General features: G+C 36.7%; 1 protein-coding gene across 3 annotated transcripts in view; it reads right to left on the reverse strand.

The window, feature by feature from the left end:
• SLC4A4 (solute carrier family 4 member 4) overlaps positions 1-18,277 on the reverse strand; it is a 410,477-nt gene that overhangs the window by 220,990 nt on the left and 171,210 nt on the right. For all 3 annotated transcript variants that reach the window (XM_004383322.1, XM_004383323.2, XM_004383321.1), the window contains exons 4-5: positions 16,622-16,757; positions 4,267-4,427 (exon numbers count right to left, since the gene is read on the reverse strand). In XM_004383322.1, coding sequence (XP_004383379.1) covers positions 4,267-4,427; positions 16,622-16,757 — 297 coding nt within the window. The remainder of the gene's footprint in view (positions 1-4,266; positions 4,428-16,621; positions 16,758-18,277) is intronic.

Below are 18,277 nucleotides of genomic sequence, written 5' to 3' on the forward strand. Positions count from 1 at the left end.
AACAAGCATTCTTAAAAGAAACATAAAGGGCTAAAAACATACAAAGAAACATTCAACTTCAAGACAAAGAAAATCTAAACAAACTTATATAAATATAATCAGTGACGAGACATGATTCATCAAGCTTGTTGTTGTTAGTTGCTGATTCCAACTCATGGCAAGCCCATGTTTGCAGAGTAGAACTGCTCTATAGGGTCTTCAAGGCTGTGAGCTTTGAGAAGCACATCACCAGGCCTGTCTTCCAAGGCACCTCTGGGTGAGTACAAACCATCAAACCTTTGGGGCAGTAGTTGAGCACTTAACAGTTTGCACCACCCATTCCCTGTAATGCCATGGGTGTGTGCAATTGGTAATTCCATATGCTGACGATGACAGTATGAACTAGTACAACCTTTCTTGAAGGCCATTTAGCAAATATATATGAAAACCCTTTATTATGTTTACACCCTTTGAACATTCCACCACTAGAAATCTATACTAAGAAAACAATTTCACAAATATAACGAAGATGCTGACTTCTTTTCTTTACAATAAGAGTTTGAAAGTAACTTAAAAACCCAATAACAGAGGATGATTGAATATTTTGCAGCCATTAAAATGATGATGTCACTTTATATTTTATGACATGGAAATATATTCACATTATATTTTAAGGTAATAAAAAGCAGATTAAAATATCACAGTACGATCCCGTTTTGTAAAATAAATTATGTATGTGTAAACAGATTACAAAAAAAAATTCTGAGAAGACAGATCTAAAAGACTAGATTAGCGACTATTTTTGTCTATGTGTATGTGCGTTATATTTTTCTGATTATTTTTAAATGAACATATATTAGTTTTGTGATAAAAAAATGGAGATACTACCATTTTTAAAAAAGCAAGGGACAACATGAATAATCCATCTGCCAAAATGCACAGCTTAGGAATGCCTTTAAATAAAACAAAAATGAGAACTCCAAAAATAGAGCTATATTTTCCAAATCCATTTTCTATCATAATAAAATACTTGAAATGGCTTATATTTTATTTTTTTATTATTTAGGAGGGAAGGAAACTCCAACATACTTGGCTTCATATGTGAATGACACTCTTTCAACCAGAATCATAGTAATGACAGAAATAATAAGACTATTGAAATAATCCATGAAATTTTTGTCTTAGCATTCAAAAGGGAGAGGTCCTGAGGAGAATCAATACTGGGCTGAGTTTTTTCTGTAAGTGTGAGAAGTCACACCACCTTAACCAGTCCCACTGCTCATGCCCCTTCTGTGGAGGTGCCTTTGAGCCTGCAGGGGCGGTATGCCTCAGAGGCAGTCTGATGCGAAGGAGTAGCAGGTGGACTGCAAAGAAGGCTGAAAATCATGCTATTGTTTGTTTGATATTATCACATTTGTGATTATTTCTTTTTCTTCTCACTTGTTGAAAAGAAATGGGGGCTGCAGGAGGAGGAGATCCATCAACACTTGGCTGTGCATAATTCTCAACTCAGAATTATCAGCATGATTCAAAACAACTCGACTTCATCCCGAGAGAAAAGGAGTTTATATTAACCAAATAATGACTATAACTCTTAAGTTACTGTGCCATCTTCTGTCAATTAAAATAAAATAAGGGCTTTTTTTTTTTTTCCTTCATGTTTTTTAATCCTCTGTAATGTTTTGATGTAGAGGGTCAGTGAAAAAGAGAAAGACCCTCAACGAGATGGATTGACACAGTGGCTGCAACAATGGGATCAAGCATAACAATGATTGTGAGGATGGTGCAGGACCGGGCAGTGTTTCTTTCCGTTGTACACAGGGTCGCTATGAGTTGGAACTGACTACTTTGTTTTGCTTGTGATGTGTGTTATTTGCCTCTGAATTGTTTTCCTGTATTACCAGGTCCAGAATGACAGCACTGGCTGTCTGCCTGCTTGCCCTAGGAACTGGAGAGCAAACGTATTAGTGAGTGATGACACTTCAAAGTGACCTCATGGTGTCTAATTTTAAAATTTAATCACAACTTTTAAAGTAAATGCATGGAGATTGGAGAAAAAGCTGGATAATAAAAAGTGATGAAAAATTAAAGTGAGGATATAAAATGCTTGATTAACATTTCCTAAATGTAGTAAGCACTGGAACCTCTCTCTTCTTTGCCCGGTGACTAAAGCAGCTCCGATATAATGTGGAAATCTGTCTTCTACTTCATGTAAAGGGTCAGTTTCTCAGGACCAGAAGCTCCTTAAGATAGCCCTTCCTGGTGCTGAAGATCCCAAGGACAGTTTCACAGAATACAGAAAAGCTCAAGTATGTAAATCAACTTTAACTTTCATTTCCTTCGTTGACCAGCCCCAGGCTCAGTAAGGATGCTGTTAAATTGTTTCTAGCTTTGTCTGCCTCACCTTTCAGAATCTTTTTTCCTACTTCTGAAGTCCCTGAGCATCTCTCTATCTGACCCCTCCAACCCCATCCGCCCTCCGGTAGGTGACATGTAGAAATATCTGGATAAACTAATTTGTGCTAGGACAGACATATAGGTATATAACACATCTGATGACCTCTTTTAATTCTCACAACAACCCTGAGTAGTAGTACACCATTGTCCTGCCTTTACAGATAAGAAAACTGAGAGTCCCAAAGAGTTAAGTAACTTGCCCATGGACCTCCATGCTAGAAAGTAGTAGACTTAAACTAAAACTTCCCAACTTTAAATTCAGCATTCTTTCTGTGATGCCATTCTGCATCTCATGGAATTCATACATGACCCCTCCCAGAGAGACATACATTTTAACAGAGGACAAACCCAGGATTCATTGCAATGAAATCCATAAGTGGTAAAATTTCTAGTAATAATGATGGCCTATGGTAAGATTGGTTTTTTTTTAATATGGGAACCTTTCTGGTGACCCTTAAGGCACAACGCATAATCTCCCTATAGATTGCCTATACATTGCCTAGTCATAAGTTTCTTTTCCCCTTTTGCCTTGCGTTTGTGCATTTCTGACTTATTTTTTCAACTTGCCTGATTTCAAACATCTTTGTTAGTTCTTAAAGTCTGAGAATACAGAAACTTTGCAATTCTCACTCAAAAAAAATTGGATTGATTTTTGCTAACCATATTTTTTTTTTGCAGAAGTCTCTCTTACAGCTTTTAAGAAATAAAAAAATTTAATGGAATAAAATGCCCAGAAAATCACTACTTCTGTTTGCTTCTCTCTGTCTTTATATTGTACCATCTTCCCTTGGTACAATAATCCAAGAGCTCTCCTCACATACCAAATTCCAATTTGCAGCATAAAAACCTGCCTTGTTAAATATGAAAAATTCTACACAGAACAGTATTTCCTCCTTTATCTTCTAACTATCTGTGTGGACGTGAATTTGTAACTTATCCCATTTACAAAATGGTAGGTTTGCAAACCTAATTCCAGGGCCTAGAAGTGTGTCGGACACATTGCAGAAGCTCATGCACCACTGCTGAATAAATGCATGACCTAATTAATTCTGTCCATCCAGCACCTTCTCCCCCATCCACCCAGTATCTCAGATGCATGAGAAGCAAGGGGCTTCTTTGCAAATCTAACTAACAAGCTGTCTGAGAAGAATCAGATAAATATACGTCAAATAGATATGTGCCTCATTTTACAATTAATCTTTTTTTCTAACATGAATTCTCTAACCTTCTCATTGTCTATAAAGACATAGATGCCATAAACAAGCCTTCTTCCTACAGACACACAGACAAGACTCCTTATTCACGTATTTCTTTTCTGTGAATTCACCTACTTGCTAAAATGTATCTGTAGCCCTGAAATCAATACTTCTACAGACATTCATGGACATGCACATGCACAGAGTAGCAAAAAATTTGAGTCACCCAATGCACAAGTTGGATCTGTATTTGCTAATTCAATGTTTGCGGGACATAACAACCACGAATAACAAGAATCGACCGTACAAAGAAATTTTGCAGGAAACTGATACTACAGAGGAATGTTATCCTAGTCACTTTTTGCAGGGTCACATTTCACTTTCTCTTCTCCACAATCTCTGGGTAGGCACATTACAGACGGGGATACAATGGATAAATTTCTATTTTCTTCTTAATTTTTTTTCTGTATTTTCCAACTTTTCTGCAATAAACCACACTAGTTTTATAATATAAAAAAAGAGAGAATAAATGTTATAGAATATTCAACTCTACTTACACTAAAAGTCATTTGGATGCAGACTCATTGTTAGTAAAGCTACAAAAGATGATAGGAAGTTAAAACAACATACTTACCCACCAACTGTGGGAGAGAAGACGCCTCCCTGTCAAGCATGATGGATCCTTTCTCCATACACGTTCTCAGCTCAAATAAACTGTGAAGGGACAATGTGGCCACATGGGGCTTGCTCCATCTCTCCCCACCCTGTTCAACTTTTTCTTCAAATTTAATCCACCTAGAAAGATGAGATTAGTGCTTAGCAATTAAAAATGTTCTAACCTCCTCCGGAAATAGTAACATCAACCCCTCCACCTCCATGCCCATCAGCACTTCTAAAATGTCTCCCTTTGTGGAGTCTTAAAAGTTTATTATATCATTAATTACAATTACCTATATAAATACACCAAACAGAGTCACTAGGACGCTCTCTCTCTTAATGTTAGAGAGGAAAAAAGCAAACTAGAAGAGCCAAAGAATCCTTGGTTTTACAGCTGACTGTATATAACCAAAGGAGCCCTGGTGGCGCAGTGGTTAAAGCGTTGGGCTGCTAACTGAAAGGTCTGCAGTTCGAATTCACCAGCAGCTCCGCTGGAGAAAGATGTGCCAGTCTGCTTCTGTAAAGATTTACAGCCTTGGAAACCCTATGGGGCAGTTCTACTCTCTATGAGTTGTAAAGGAATCAGTGCAGTGAGTTTGCTATGTAACCATAAAATTCTTAAAAATGATTGTTATTGTTAGGTGCCGTCGAGTCGATTCTGACTCATAGCGACCCTATGTACAACAAAAAGAAACACTGCCTGGTCCTGAACCATCCTCAAAATCATTGCTATGTTTGAGCCCACTGTTGCAGCCACTGTGTCAATACATCTCGTCAAGAGTCTTCTTCTTTTTTACTGGCCCTGTACCTTACCAAGCATGATGTCCTTCTCCAGGGACTGGTCTGTCCTGATAACACGTCCAAAGTATGTGAGAAGTCTCGCCATCCTTGTTTCTAAGGAGCATTCTAGCTGTACTTCTTCCAAGACAGATTTGTTCTTTCTTCTGGCAGTCTGTGGTATATTCAATATTCTTCACCAACACCATAATTCAAAGGCATCAATTCTTCTTCAGTCTTCCTTATTCACTGTCCAGCTTTGGCGTGCATGAGGCAATTGAAAATACCATGGCTTGGGTCAGGGGCACCTTAGTCCTCAAAGTGATATCTTTGCTTTTCAACACTTTAAAGAGGTATTTTGCAGCTAATGTACCCAACGTAATATGTCATTTGATCTCCTGACTGCTGTTTCCACGGGCGTTAATTTTGGATCCAAGTAAAATGAAATTCTTGACTACTTCAATCTTTTCTCCATTTATCATGATGTTGCTTATTGGTCCAGTTGTGAGGATTTTTGTTCTTTTATGTTGAGATGTAATCCATACTGAAGGCTTTAGTCTTTGATCTTCATCAGTAAGTGTTTCAAGTCCTCTTCGCTTTCTGCAAGCAAGATTGTGTCATCTGCATAAAGCAGGTTGTTAATGAATCGTCCTCCAGTCCTGATGCCATGTTCTTCTTCACATAGTCTAGCTTCTTGGATTATTGGCTCAGCACACAGACTGAATCAGTATGGTGAAAAGATACAACCCTGACACACTCCTTTCCTGATTTTAAACCACGCAGTATCCCCGTGTTCTTTTCAAAGGGCTGCCTCTTGATCTATGTACAGATCCACATGAGCATAAGTAAGTGTTCTGGAATTCCCATTCTTCTCGATATTAGCCATATTTTTAAAATGATTACTTAACTAAATTTTTTTAATAAGGTATAAAAATATATACATTCCGAAATCCTCCATGTGGGTAGAAACTACAATGTGTAAAAATAGCGTTGTGTGAACTGTGTTGTGATTTCACAAGGCAAGGATATATAAGGTGCAATATCAGTGGTGAACCAATATTTATCTTAAATATTTGGAAGACATGATGTGTGAAGTGGTCAGATGGATGTAAAATATCACTTTGTTAATGCTTACAAAGGGCCAACATGTTGTGCCATGTCTTACTTTAACAGATATTTCTCAGCTGACACACGTTCCCCTATCTGGGAGTTTCTAATAGAAGCTTTACCCTTCAAGTATAGCTCTACATATGTTTAAACATACAAAGCTCAGAGAACAACAGAGCAGTCTGATAATAACAAATCTCCTATAAACCTTAGCATTAAAACAAACAACTCTCTTTCATAGCTCCTGCTTTCTAAGACTCCTGGGCATTTTGATAACTTAGAAATATATAGCAATAAATGACTTTAACGGGAAGGAGAGCAAAACACATTTGACAGCCTTGATATCACACATGCTATGCCCTGGTGGCTCAGAAGTTTAGAGCTCGGCTGCTAACCAAAGGTCAGCAGTTCGAATCTACCAGCCACTCCTTGTAAACCCTGTGGGCAGTTGTACTCTGTCCTATAGGGTTGCTATGAGTTGGTTTGTTTTTTTTTTTTTTGGTGGGGGGTATACATATAGACCCTTCCTATACTGTCAAATAAAAATGTTTTTCTTGCACTTCAAACCTTCTGAAAGAGGGAGTTAAAAGATGTTTTCTACACTCTTCACCCAAAAGTTTAATGATTGAAAAATGTTTTCCTAGGAAAAGCTAAACACTCACCTAACTCACTAAAGAGGAGAACAAAGGGCAGAGATCACAGGAAGCTCTACATAAGGTATTATTTATAGGCTGTTCACTATCCCCAGAGGAGGAAGAAAAAAAAATTAGTAGAACCAAGGGTGAAAATAGAGTAAGAGATCAGCCACAATGTCAAAGAAAATTCAGAACTGTAATTAAGCCCAACCCTCATATGATTCAGAAATACTTTAGCTATATCCAAAGACTCCAGGCTCCTCTCAGGAAGCTTCTCAAAGCCAAACAACTCCTGCATGTCAATGACAACTTTATCTCCAACCTCACCCTCAGTTCTAAAAGCCTCCCTCTTGCTCCCTGAATTCTAAAATATAAGCAGTGGGATTTTTACTTACATTTTCCTCACAAGCTAAAAAAGTATACAATAATACCAAAGAAGTTCTAAAACTTCAGAACTGTACCTTATTTATTTCTACAAAAGAGGTCGAGAAACACTTTAAAACAGAATGAAAGACTCTTAATCTTTGTGTGTGTGTGTGTGTGTGCACTTAAATTAGTAGTTCTTTACCTTGGATGGAATTAGAACTACAGAAATAGAAGACACTGGGAGAAAAAATGGTAATTTTACATTCTGTTTTTTGTAAAATTCTAGGGGCTTCGCTGAAACAATAAAAGGTAATTGGGGTTAATTTGAGAGTAATCCTTTTTTGGAGTATATTACATCTGTTAACTTTAGATACATAGTGAAACCCGTGAAAGCCAGAACTTGATGGAACTGTCTTCTTTTTCTGGATCTTCCAAGCTTTCCACCATGGACAGGGTGCAGTCACCACTCTTCTATCACTCTCTGTTTAGTAAAAAATATGTGAGTTTTCCTCCTCTGACAAGTTTCCACCTTACACAGGTTCCAGTTTTTGTTGGTTTTACTGTATCTTCTTTTCGAGCTTGATCACAGAATCTCTAACCAAGTTTGTTGGTAATTGCTATGTGAATCATATTGCATTGACGTTATAATCTATTGCTCAAGATAAGACATTACTAGAGGATTCCATGATTTTTAAAATCAAGTCAGGGTTACATAGAATTCCATCATCTATTAAGAATGTAGTAACTTTTTTTTTTATTCAGAAAGTTATTCTTATCAGCATTTAGCTGAGGAATAGAAACTTTGGTCATAGAATTTAAGCCCAAGACAAATGTCAAGAACCAGCCAGAAATGCAGTAAGGGTGGGTGTTTTAGATAGACCTCACTTCCCTCTTCTCTTTACTAAATATGTTCCTCCCTTCTATCCATTGCCATAAACCTGTATTATCAAACACATTCTGCAAAAGATACTAAGCCTCACTTACATACAGTATGCAGCAGTGGCTATTTTCAGCCCTCGTCCTCAACTGTCCAAGCAATAATAAAAATTAAAAGGAAAAAAAAAAAAGCAAAACCACTGCCTTTTTTTTTTTTTTTTTGTGGCCAATCTTTCTTTTCATTCCTCTCGATAGTTTATATTGTAAGTAACCTGACTGGACTTAAACATGACTTTGAACAAGTTTTAAAAGTACTTTTAGAAATCATGAATACTAACTAGGTTAGATTTATGAAATAGCATTACTCATCCTCCTGGATTACACCAGCCCTTCAGGTCAAGATTTAACGGTAAGGGAATGGAAATGGAAATCTCAAAACTAGCCAGTTCCTTAGAGTTTAAGCTCCTAAGGATAAGGATTATCTCATAGTTCAATTTAGCATCTATTTCATTGTGAGTTCCATAAACACTGAATGTTGTGATGATGTCATATTAATAAGCAGAGCTAACAGCATGAGGGAGGCTCTAAAATAATAATACCTATTAAATGTCTTTAAAATATATTGTTCTAATTGTTCAAGGAACTAATTATATTTCAAACACATGCTTTTAGACATTAAATAATGGTTTTCTCATTTAAATAGATTGTTTCCAGGTAGTTTCATTGCAGAAACTCCACATACTATGTCTATCTTCCTCACATATCAAGGACAAACTTGGGGGAGAAAAAAAAAACTGCACACTATTTAACTCAAATCAGAATCCATTAAAGAAAAGGCTAAGGCAAAGGTGTCAAAGTTCAGCCTAGCCAAATGCCAATGAATTTGTAAAGGTGCTTTAGAACCATGTAATTACATTTAAAAAAAAAAAAAAAAGACATTTTTACTGTAGACTGTACTAAAAGTCACTATCTACCCTTCACGATAACTATGAATAACCATATATTTGCAATAAGTTTCCTTCTTTTCCTTTTGTCTTAGTACTTGCCATGTTACAGAAAATTAATTTCAGAAGCTGGTTTTTAAAGGCATATGATTACAAAACCATTGTAACCTTAGAGGATGAGTGTATCAGGTGACATTTATTTATTCCAAGGTCTTAGAAGAATAATGATAGAGTACTTTGCAGTTTAACGCACTTCGACTGTCAACCAAACAGCATTTCACTCGTTTGTTGAAGAAACAGAAGGCCCACTGGGAATCGCTGAATTTTGCAACTTTCCAATCATATGATTAAATGTAATTAAGAAAAGTCCAGACCTCTAACTTAAAAACGTATCAGTTTTACAGGGGAAAATAGGCATGACCTTTGCACTAGAATATAATCCAACTACATAAAAGTACCATTAAAAATGATTAAAAATTTTCTTGCTAATTAATAGCACCTCATCACACATAAAAGAAGTCAATACTACTATGTACCTGGGATAAATGGTGTTATTAAGGAGAATTCTTGAATTTCGAGATCAAGGGTGAAAGTTATTGCAAAACAGTGTATGTAACTACATATAATTACATAGATGATTATATAATTACATAGATGATTAAATTCCTTGTCCTGCAGTCTTTCCTACAGAAAAATAAACTTGGTATGAAATGGAATTTTCCGAAGTAATCCAGTAAGAAAAGACAGAAAAGTTTATGTAGATTGGGAAGAGAGTGGTCTCTCTCCAAACCCACAGGATGAGTGGACATGCTGTCTAACTGGAAGTGAAATATAGATGCTCTTTTCCATAGTTGGCTTGTTGTGTTTGTTGAAACTTGTGATGCCTTTCTTTTTTCCCCCAGGTTTGTAAGTACAATTTGAATCGCACTGGGTGAGTGATCTTTAACATATATTCATGTAACAGTAGTGAAGTCCAGCATTGCGCATTTAAAAATTAGTCGAAGGTAAACTAAAAGCCAAAAACCATTATTGCAGAGACATTCTTGACTCAAAATAATAAACAGTTTGGGTGGGGGTAGGGGGCTCCTTCCTCCTGGCTTTTGGGCCATCCCAAAGCTGGACCACGACTCCATGACTTATTCTTTTACCAGTTTGCTTCATGAGCCTATAAGCTAATGCAAGGCACCTGAAATTCTTAATGAGGGGCAAAGGCTTCTTCACTAATACCAAATGATTCTATTGTAATTACTGCTACGTTACTGAATGTCACTGTTCTGTTGTTGTTGCTGTTGCTGTCGTTAGGTGCCATCAAGTCAATTCCAACTCATAGCAACCCTATGTAAACAAAACGCTTCCCAGATCTGCACCATCCTCACAATCATTGCTGTGTTTGAGCCCACTGTTGTAGCCACTGTGTCAATCCATCTCCTTAATGATCTTCTTTTTCGCTGACCCTCTACTTTACCAAGCATGATGTCCTTCTGCAGGGACTGGTCCCTGCTGATTACTACACTTTCAGGGATCATTTCTACAGTCACTGTTCTAATAATCAAATATTCAGGAGTACTCTCAAAAAGAGTGACATTCTCTGCCATCCCACTGATTGTATACATTTCTCAGGTCTGGTAATTCTACCTTTTGCACAGAACTTGTGCTCTATATTGAAAGAGCTACTGAAAATTCAATGTTCTAACCTTTAAAGCAGGAAAAGGATATGAAAAGGGGAGTAGTAATTTGGCTGCTACTTCAAACTTCATAGAAATAAAGACTGCCCCGTTCACAGTTTTACATGACAGTTGTGCTTTCCAAAACTTAAATGACATTATCTTCCTTATTACTGAAACCAATCTCCATATTTTTTGATGCACAGAGCTAATCTGAATTTCTTAAAGTAGAACTAAAACAGCAATAATGCTTAGGCCCAATGTAGGATATTCTTGGTCAAATAAAACCATTAGCCAACTGAAAAGTATAGAATGTTAAAAGAGGGGAGGTGTAGTATTGTGTTCTGTAGTGTGTGGGGTCACAGTAGAAACTGCATTAAATTGGAAGAGCCTGGAGGGTTAGCTTGCCATGAAATAAAATAGTCTGTCAATAGGGGTTTTCACAGAAAAGTAAAGAATTGTCAAAATTCATAAGTTAACCAGAAAAAAAGATTCACGGCACACATTCACATGCAAAATGAATCCCTTCTAAGCACTAAACTTTTATTAGTCTAGTAGGCTTGAGAACTTTTAATAGGAAAAAAAAAACTATCACGCATAGAAAATGGACATCACTAATGGCAGTCAGAAATTACTGTGAAAACATTCTGAAGCAGAACATGTAGCAGGATGTAAAGATTACTGAAAATCTGAATCCTTTCTAGACACACAGTCACCTCCAAACTTCTCAACAGAATTTAAATGAAACCACAAAATAAGAATCTAGGTTCTATTTCTCTATCCAATCATTCAATAAACACATTTCTTGAACATCAACTCTATGCTGGGGGATTCTAGGCTCTAGGAATACAGTAGTGGACAAAACAACCAAAATTCCTGCCCTCATGGAGCTTTCATTCTACTGGGAAGAGACAGACAAGATACGTAATATGCTAAATGGCTGCAAGTGGTAAAGAAAAAATAATGGAGGACAGGGGATAGGGACTATTGGGAAAAGTTTCAATTTTAGATAGGACAGACACTGAGAAGGTAGTACTTGAATAGAGACCTGAAGGGGGTGAGGAAATGATCCATGTAGATACCAGTAGGGGTATGGGGCAAAGAGGGTAGTTGAAGCAGAGGGAACAGCAAGTGCAAAGTCCCTGAGCATGGCTGGTGCAAGGAACTACAGAAGGCCAGTGAGGCTGAAGCAGAGTGAACAAGAGGGAGAGAAGCAGGAGATGAGGTCAAACAGATCACAGACAATAGCTCATGTGGGCTTCAGAGGTTGTTTCATGGCTTTTTGCATTTACTCCAAGATGGGAAGCCATTAAAAAGTTTTGAACAAAGAAATGACATGATCTGACAATTGTTTTAATATGATTACTCTGCCTGCTAGGTTGAGAATAGGCTCTAGTGAGTACAGGAAGTAAGGGTCAAATAAAATCATCAGCCAAATGAAAAATATAGAATTTTAAAAGATGGGGAGGAGTAGCATTGTGTTCTGCAGGATATGGGATCACAGTAGAAACCACATTAAACTGGAGGAGTCTGAAGGGTTAGCTTGCCAAGGAATAAAAAAGTCTATCAATAAGGGTTTTCACAGAAAAATAGAAAATTCTCAAAACGTATAAGTTAGACTAACTAATTAGGAAACATCTGCAGTAATTTTGGCAAAAAATCATGGTGACTTGGACCAGGGTTGTGCAGGTATTGGATGTAGGATGTATGAGACTCTGGGTATCTGGATATCTCTGAAGGTAAAAGAGATAGGATTTGCCAGCAGATCAGACAAGGAATGTAGGGAAAAAGAAGAGTCAAGGAAGACTCCAATGTTTATGGCCCAAGGAATGAGAAGAATGGAGTTGTTTATTGAGATGGGGAAATCTGTAGGAGGAGCAGAAGAGAGGCAGATAGATCAGGAGCTCAGTTTTGGACATGTTGATTTTGACGTGCCTATTAACCATCCTATGAGTTGGAATTGACTCCACGGCAATGAGTTTGGTGGGGTTTTTTTAATATTAACTATTCAGCTGAAGATGTCCAACTGAGTTAAGAAACAGTTCTGGACTAGAGATACACATGTAGGTGGCATCTGTATCAGTATTGATAAATTAGTTTTAAATTTTAAACATAAGTCCCCTTCTAACCTCATCAGTGGTATGCTATGTACTGTGTGTCTGTCACTCCACAGCTGTCCATCAGTCATAGAGGGATGAATTATCACAGAAATCTAATTTTGGTCAATTACTATTTCTAAGAAAGTATAATATTTGGAGCAGTTATTTCTAAGGTAATTAGTTCTCACCTAATCACACATTCAATAAATATTTATTGAGCACCTATTAGTCAGGCATTGTGAGACACTGGGAATACAGTAGTGAACAGACAGACCTGGTGGTCCCTGCCTTCAGTGTAGTGAGGAAGACAAACAGCAAAACAACAATCACATACATGATTGATTAAGTAATACCAATTGGGACAAGCCCTATATAAGAGAAGTTACAGAATGTAGACTATTTGTGACTATTTTTTGCTCCTGACTAACTTCCTGCTGACACACTATGTATTCCCACCACCCATGCTCTCCTACAGTTTCTTGGGACAAACAAAATGACATGGGTGCTCTCATCCTTAAACACTTACGTATTCAAGATCATCTTAATCTTTAAGAATCTTAAATGAAAATACTGTGTCCATGTCATTCAACACTGAATTACCTATACAATGAACTGTGATCTTTTTACCTTTCTCAGACCCAGAGATCATGAAAATATAGTTTGCATTTGACTGAAAGATAAAATAGAAAACTACATCTGAGATCTATCCCTATTATAGCTTCTCATACAGAACTCCAAGATGAGAATAAGAATCAAAGTGGCTCTTTTACTCACAGATGACTATACCAATACACCCACTCCTCACTTATCAACATAGTTAGGTTCCAAAGACCAAAAGTCGTTACGCAAAAATCAGCATTATGCAAAAATGGAGGATGACCACATCAGATCACAAAATGGAAGATGACTACATCATTACATACCAAAACCCAAACCCACTGCCATCGAGTCGATTCCGACTCAGAGTGACCCTATGGGACAGGGCAGAACTGCCCCATACAGTTTCCAAGCAGCACCTGGTAGATTTGAACTGCTGACCTTTTGGTTAGCAGCTGTAGCTCTTAGCCACATAACTGTCAAATAATATAATTATATAACTGCCAAATTATATCATTATATAACTGCCAAACCACTGAGAATCACAGCCCAGTCCCAAATTGACACATAACCTTAACCATCACAGCCAGCGTTACTCTCACTTCACACCTTGGTGTTCGTTACTGCCAGATGTATGTCATTAATATGCAAAATAGTCACATAGCAGATTTTTTACTATTGTCATAGAAGGAAAATATTGAGTAATGAGATAGTCAATAAGTGAGGGGTGGGTGTATACACACAGGAACAGAATTTTAGAGTTATTTAAAAAAGCCTGTTTTTAGAGAGGATGCAGTCCAATATGACTCTCATCTGACAGAAGGGAAAACTCACGCTCAGAAAGACTCAGTGATTCACTCAAAGTTAAATGGCTAGTTAGCAGGAAAACGAATAGTAGACCAAAGTCTCCCAACATTTAATTCAGGCTGCACCAAGTACGATTCTCATCTTATATTTTCCTATCAGAAGGAAGGGGGAAAAACGAATGAAATGGAGATACTGGTTGTACTTTTTACTTTGGAAGCCTTCTTTAGGAGCATGTTTTATGACTACAAGTGTACATTATAGAGGATTTGTATATACAGGTTACTGGTGCTGAAAGAGGCAAATGAGAGATAATTACTGCATTGTAGAAAGAGGCCCCAAAGAGTAAAGAATGAAGAGCTCAAGAAGAAGCATCAGAGATAGAGAAATAGAAATGTGTTATGGAAAGCTTTTATAATTAGAAGGTGACAAAATCCATTAACTATCACACAGAAAAGTTAAAACAAGCACACCCACTAAAGAAGCAGCCTTAATATTAAAAAGAGAATTATCCAACAAATAAAAAATTAAAAGATTAGAACTCTTTCTATAATACTACTGTGAGGGACAGGGGTAAAATCGAACGATTTTTTTTTTTCTGGACGTGGTTTAAGATACAGAAGTTATGAAATGATTCATGGATTCTACCCAACTTTTTAAAAGCAGGTGTTTGCAGAAGTCTCCATCATCTAGAAATTCGTAGTGAGAAATAAAATCTTCTCCACTATTATCAAATGAATTAATTTATGAAGAAGCTTCTTCACTATTAACAATCCCAAATAGCTGAAGACACTCAATACTACTTCAAATGTGGAAATAAAAATAAACCCATAAACCTATAAAGCATATGTCTAAGTAACAAAAAAAAAAACTCCAATTAACTTGTTGAAGACTTCATTATAAATGATATAATGTATTAGGCTCTCGAGGTACACCTCAGAAAATAAGTTTTCCTTTATGCCTTAAAATCACCTTCACCTCAAAAAGGAAAAGCTATTGGGTTTTTCTTTCTGTATAGATCATCTACTCTTACTGATCGAAGATGATAAAAAGAAATGATTTCCTTTTAACTCCAGATCAATCTATCTAGAAACAGAACAACAGATACAAATCCTTTTTCTAACTATAACCACAGGAGAAAACTTTCACCTTCCCTTCCTTTATTTTTCTTAAACCCAAAGCTGGGATACTGATTTGGTTTGCCTCATTCCTCAGGTTTTAAGACATTATATTGAACTCACTCCAAACTTATTAAATTCAATGATCTATGTATAAGTTTCTTTTGTTCACTACTATATTCCCAGTACCTAAAACATACAGTACATATTTAAAAAAAACTAACATACAGTACGCATTCAGAAAATACTGGTTGAATTAAATTGTTTTGAATTAAATTATAGACGAAAAGGTATATCTTAACATTATTTTGTTTGTTAAAGCGAAATACACTGGAATCTCGATGTAATGATGACAATGAGAGATCAACAGCTTCATAATATCCAGGTCTTCATATTACATAATTATTATACGTCACAGAAGTAGATTTTGTCTGGAGTATTTACCTGAATATATACACATATGTGTGTGTATAGATATATATGTATATATACACATATATGTGTGTATATATATGTATACCCACACACATATATAAACAGATATAAAAGCTCTCTTATCATGAGATTATTAAAACCTTAGATATTTGTGTGGTGCTCAATAATTCATAAAGCACTTCCATATATAAATACATGTATATATACATATATATGCATATACAAATACATTATATAATTACATGTATAGTATTATATTTATACAGCCTTATTATCCATTCTTTATTGATGATGGAACCAAAGCCCTAAGAAACTGGGTATCATGCACCTAACAGGCAACAGAGTTTAAAATTGAACTCAGGTCTCTAAACCTCAAGTTCAGGTAAACCTTCTTGATTGTAGTTGGACATCTAAAACATGACAGGTTTTTACTTGAAATAACAGTGACTTTAAGGTGTAACAAACTCCTTTGCAACCTCCCTCCTAACAGGGAAGGAGTAATAAGTCAGACAAGATTTCGATGATACTCTGGTATATGGAGACTGTGGAAATATATCTCTCGGCTGTCATCTTTGGGTGCTTGAGTTTATTATCTCTTTAAACTATTTTACTTTTAAAATAAATATTTTGCTATTTAATTTTAAATGGTGTATGAATGGAGAATTACTTCTGATATTTTATAAAGGGCAAAATATTAACACAGATCAATGAAACAGTGCTCCAGCCGTGAAGTAAAGGGTGCCTTGCATCCATATCAATGTAATAGAGGAAAAAAAAATAGAATTCTTTTTGTCTTTATCCCAACACTATTCAAAGCAGTAAGGCTAGAGAAAGGCGCTCGCAGACACAACTTTCTTGCTCAGCATTTTTTCCCCCAGGCCAGGAGCACACACAATCAGCCCAGCCTCACCTCGCTGTCTCCTTCCACTCCATCTCCTGCCCATCCACAGCCAGAAGCTCATCCAATTCAGTGAAGAGCTGAGGGGGTGCGGGGCTGTCATCCTCCTCTCCCAAGATGAATCGAATGCGTTCTGCGGCAGGAGAGACTGCAGAAGTGAAAATACTGTGGTTAAATACAGGCTGGACAACCCTAAGAAAAGTGTAGCTCTGGGCTTTTCCTCCCTCTGCAAGGCTGTTGGGATTCCCTTCCATATTTTCAGTGGACATCTTTCTTCCTGAGCCTCCCTTATCCCCCGTCTAAAGTTGTAAAGAAATCAAAACCCTTCTCTATTCCTTTGATTCTAAACTGTATCTCAGCTCTCTACCGCTTCCCAGGACAGCACTCCAGGTCTGTGTGGCTTGTGACAAAGAACCTTTAGTCCTCAGATGAACGGAGGTCCAATCACAGGACTTTCCCTCCTTCCCCACTAATGACCCATCCAAAATTATTTGAACAAAAATTAGTCTGAACCAATCACTTTTTCTTAGAGCAGTGGGAGTGGGGAATAGAGTACCCCAATCCTGAGATTCCCCCGGCCCCCGCCTCCCACCCACCCTCACTCTGTCCAATACCTAAAGCCTATGCCCTCGCAGGCTCCTCACTGCCCATAACTGGCTAACTACAAAGTTGACGAAGGAATATTTAACAAGACTGGGCCTCTTCTTTACATAATGGCAGTACCCAAAAATGTTTAGTCACACTTCAGTGCACGTGAAAAACAAGCCCAAGTAAAATATTGTACACCTAAGAAAAAAAAAAAATTCCAACACACTCAAGCACATAATTGAATGCCCTACTAGCTCCTTTTGACCCCATCCCCTGAAAATCATGTAATGAAAAATTAACTAGAATTTCCCCCAGGTCATGGGTTATATTCTCTTTAAAAAAAAAAAAAGCATTTAGAAACTGATGGTCATCTTTACAAAGCTAAGGCCCAAAGATACTCTTTAGAATCTGTGGGTAAAACCAAGAATAGTATATATCTGCGAATAGAGTCTGTGTGCATATATACATATACATCCATATATATATATATACACACACATACATATATACACACACATATATAGGCATATATGCATATAAACTTGTAAATATATATGTGCACAAACAACTTAATAAAACGAGAAAACCCCTACTATATGAAAACAGGCCAGAATAACATTCCACAGTTCAAAAATTTTACTACAAATAAACACATGAAAAATATTTTAACCTAACTAGTAATCAAAACTAATTATTAAAATAAGATACACATTTTGCTTATTAAAGAGGCAAAAATTAAAAAGATTGATAATAGCCAGTGTTGGCAAGGGCACAGGAAACATGCACCAGCACCTCTCAATTTATATTAGGTAGGAGGCTAAGTGAGAAAATTTTTCTGTCGAGCAATTTGGAAGTATATGAAAATGTTCCAAAAGTGTATGGATCCTTTGAGCCAGCAATTCTACTACTAGAAATACAGTCATTCCAAATAAATAATAACTATTTTCTCAAAGAGTTAGTTACAGAACACTATATACATTGCAGATATGGCACTGTTATAACTGAGAAAAAGAAAAAGCCTAAGTGTCCAAAAAGGAGGATGGGTTAAATAAACGATAGTATAACTATACAATAAAAAAT

The sequence above is a fragment of the Trichechus manatus genome, unplaced genomic scaffold (assembly GCF_000243295.1).
Source record: "Trichechus manatus latirostris isolate Lorelei unplaced genomic scaffold, TriManLat1.0 scaffold00108, whole genome shotgun sequence".
Lineage (NCBI taxonomy): Eukaryota > Metazoa > Chordata > Mammalia > Sirenia > Trichechidae > Trichechus > Trichechus manatus.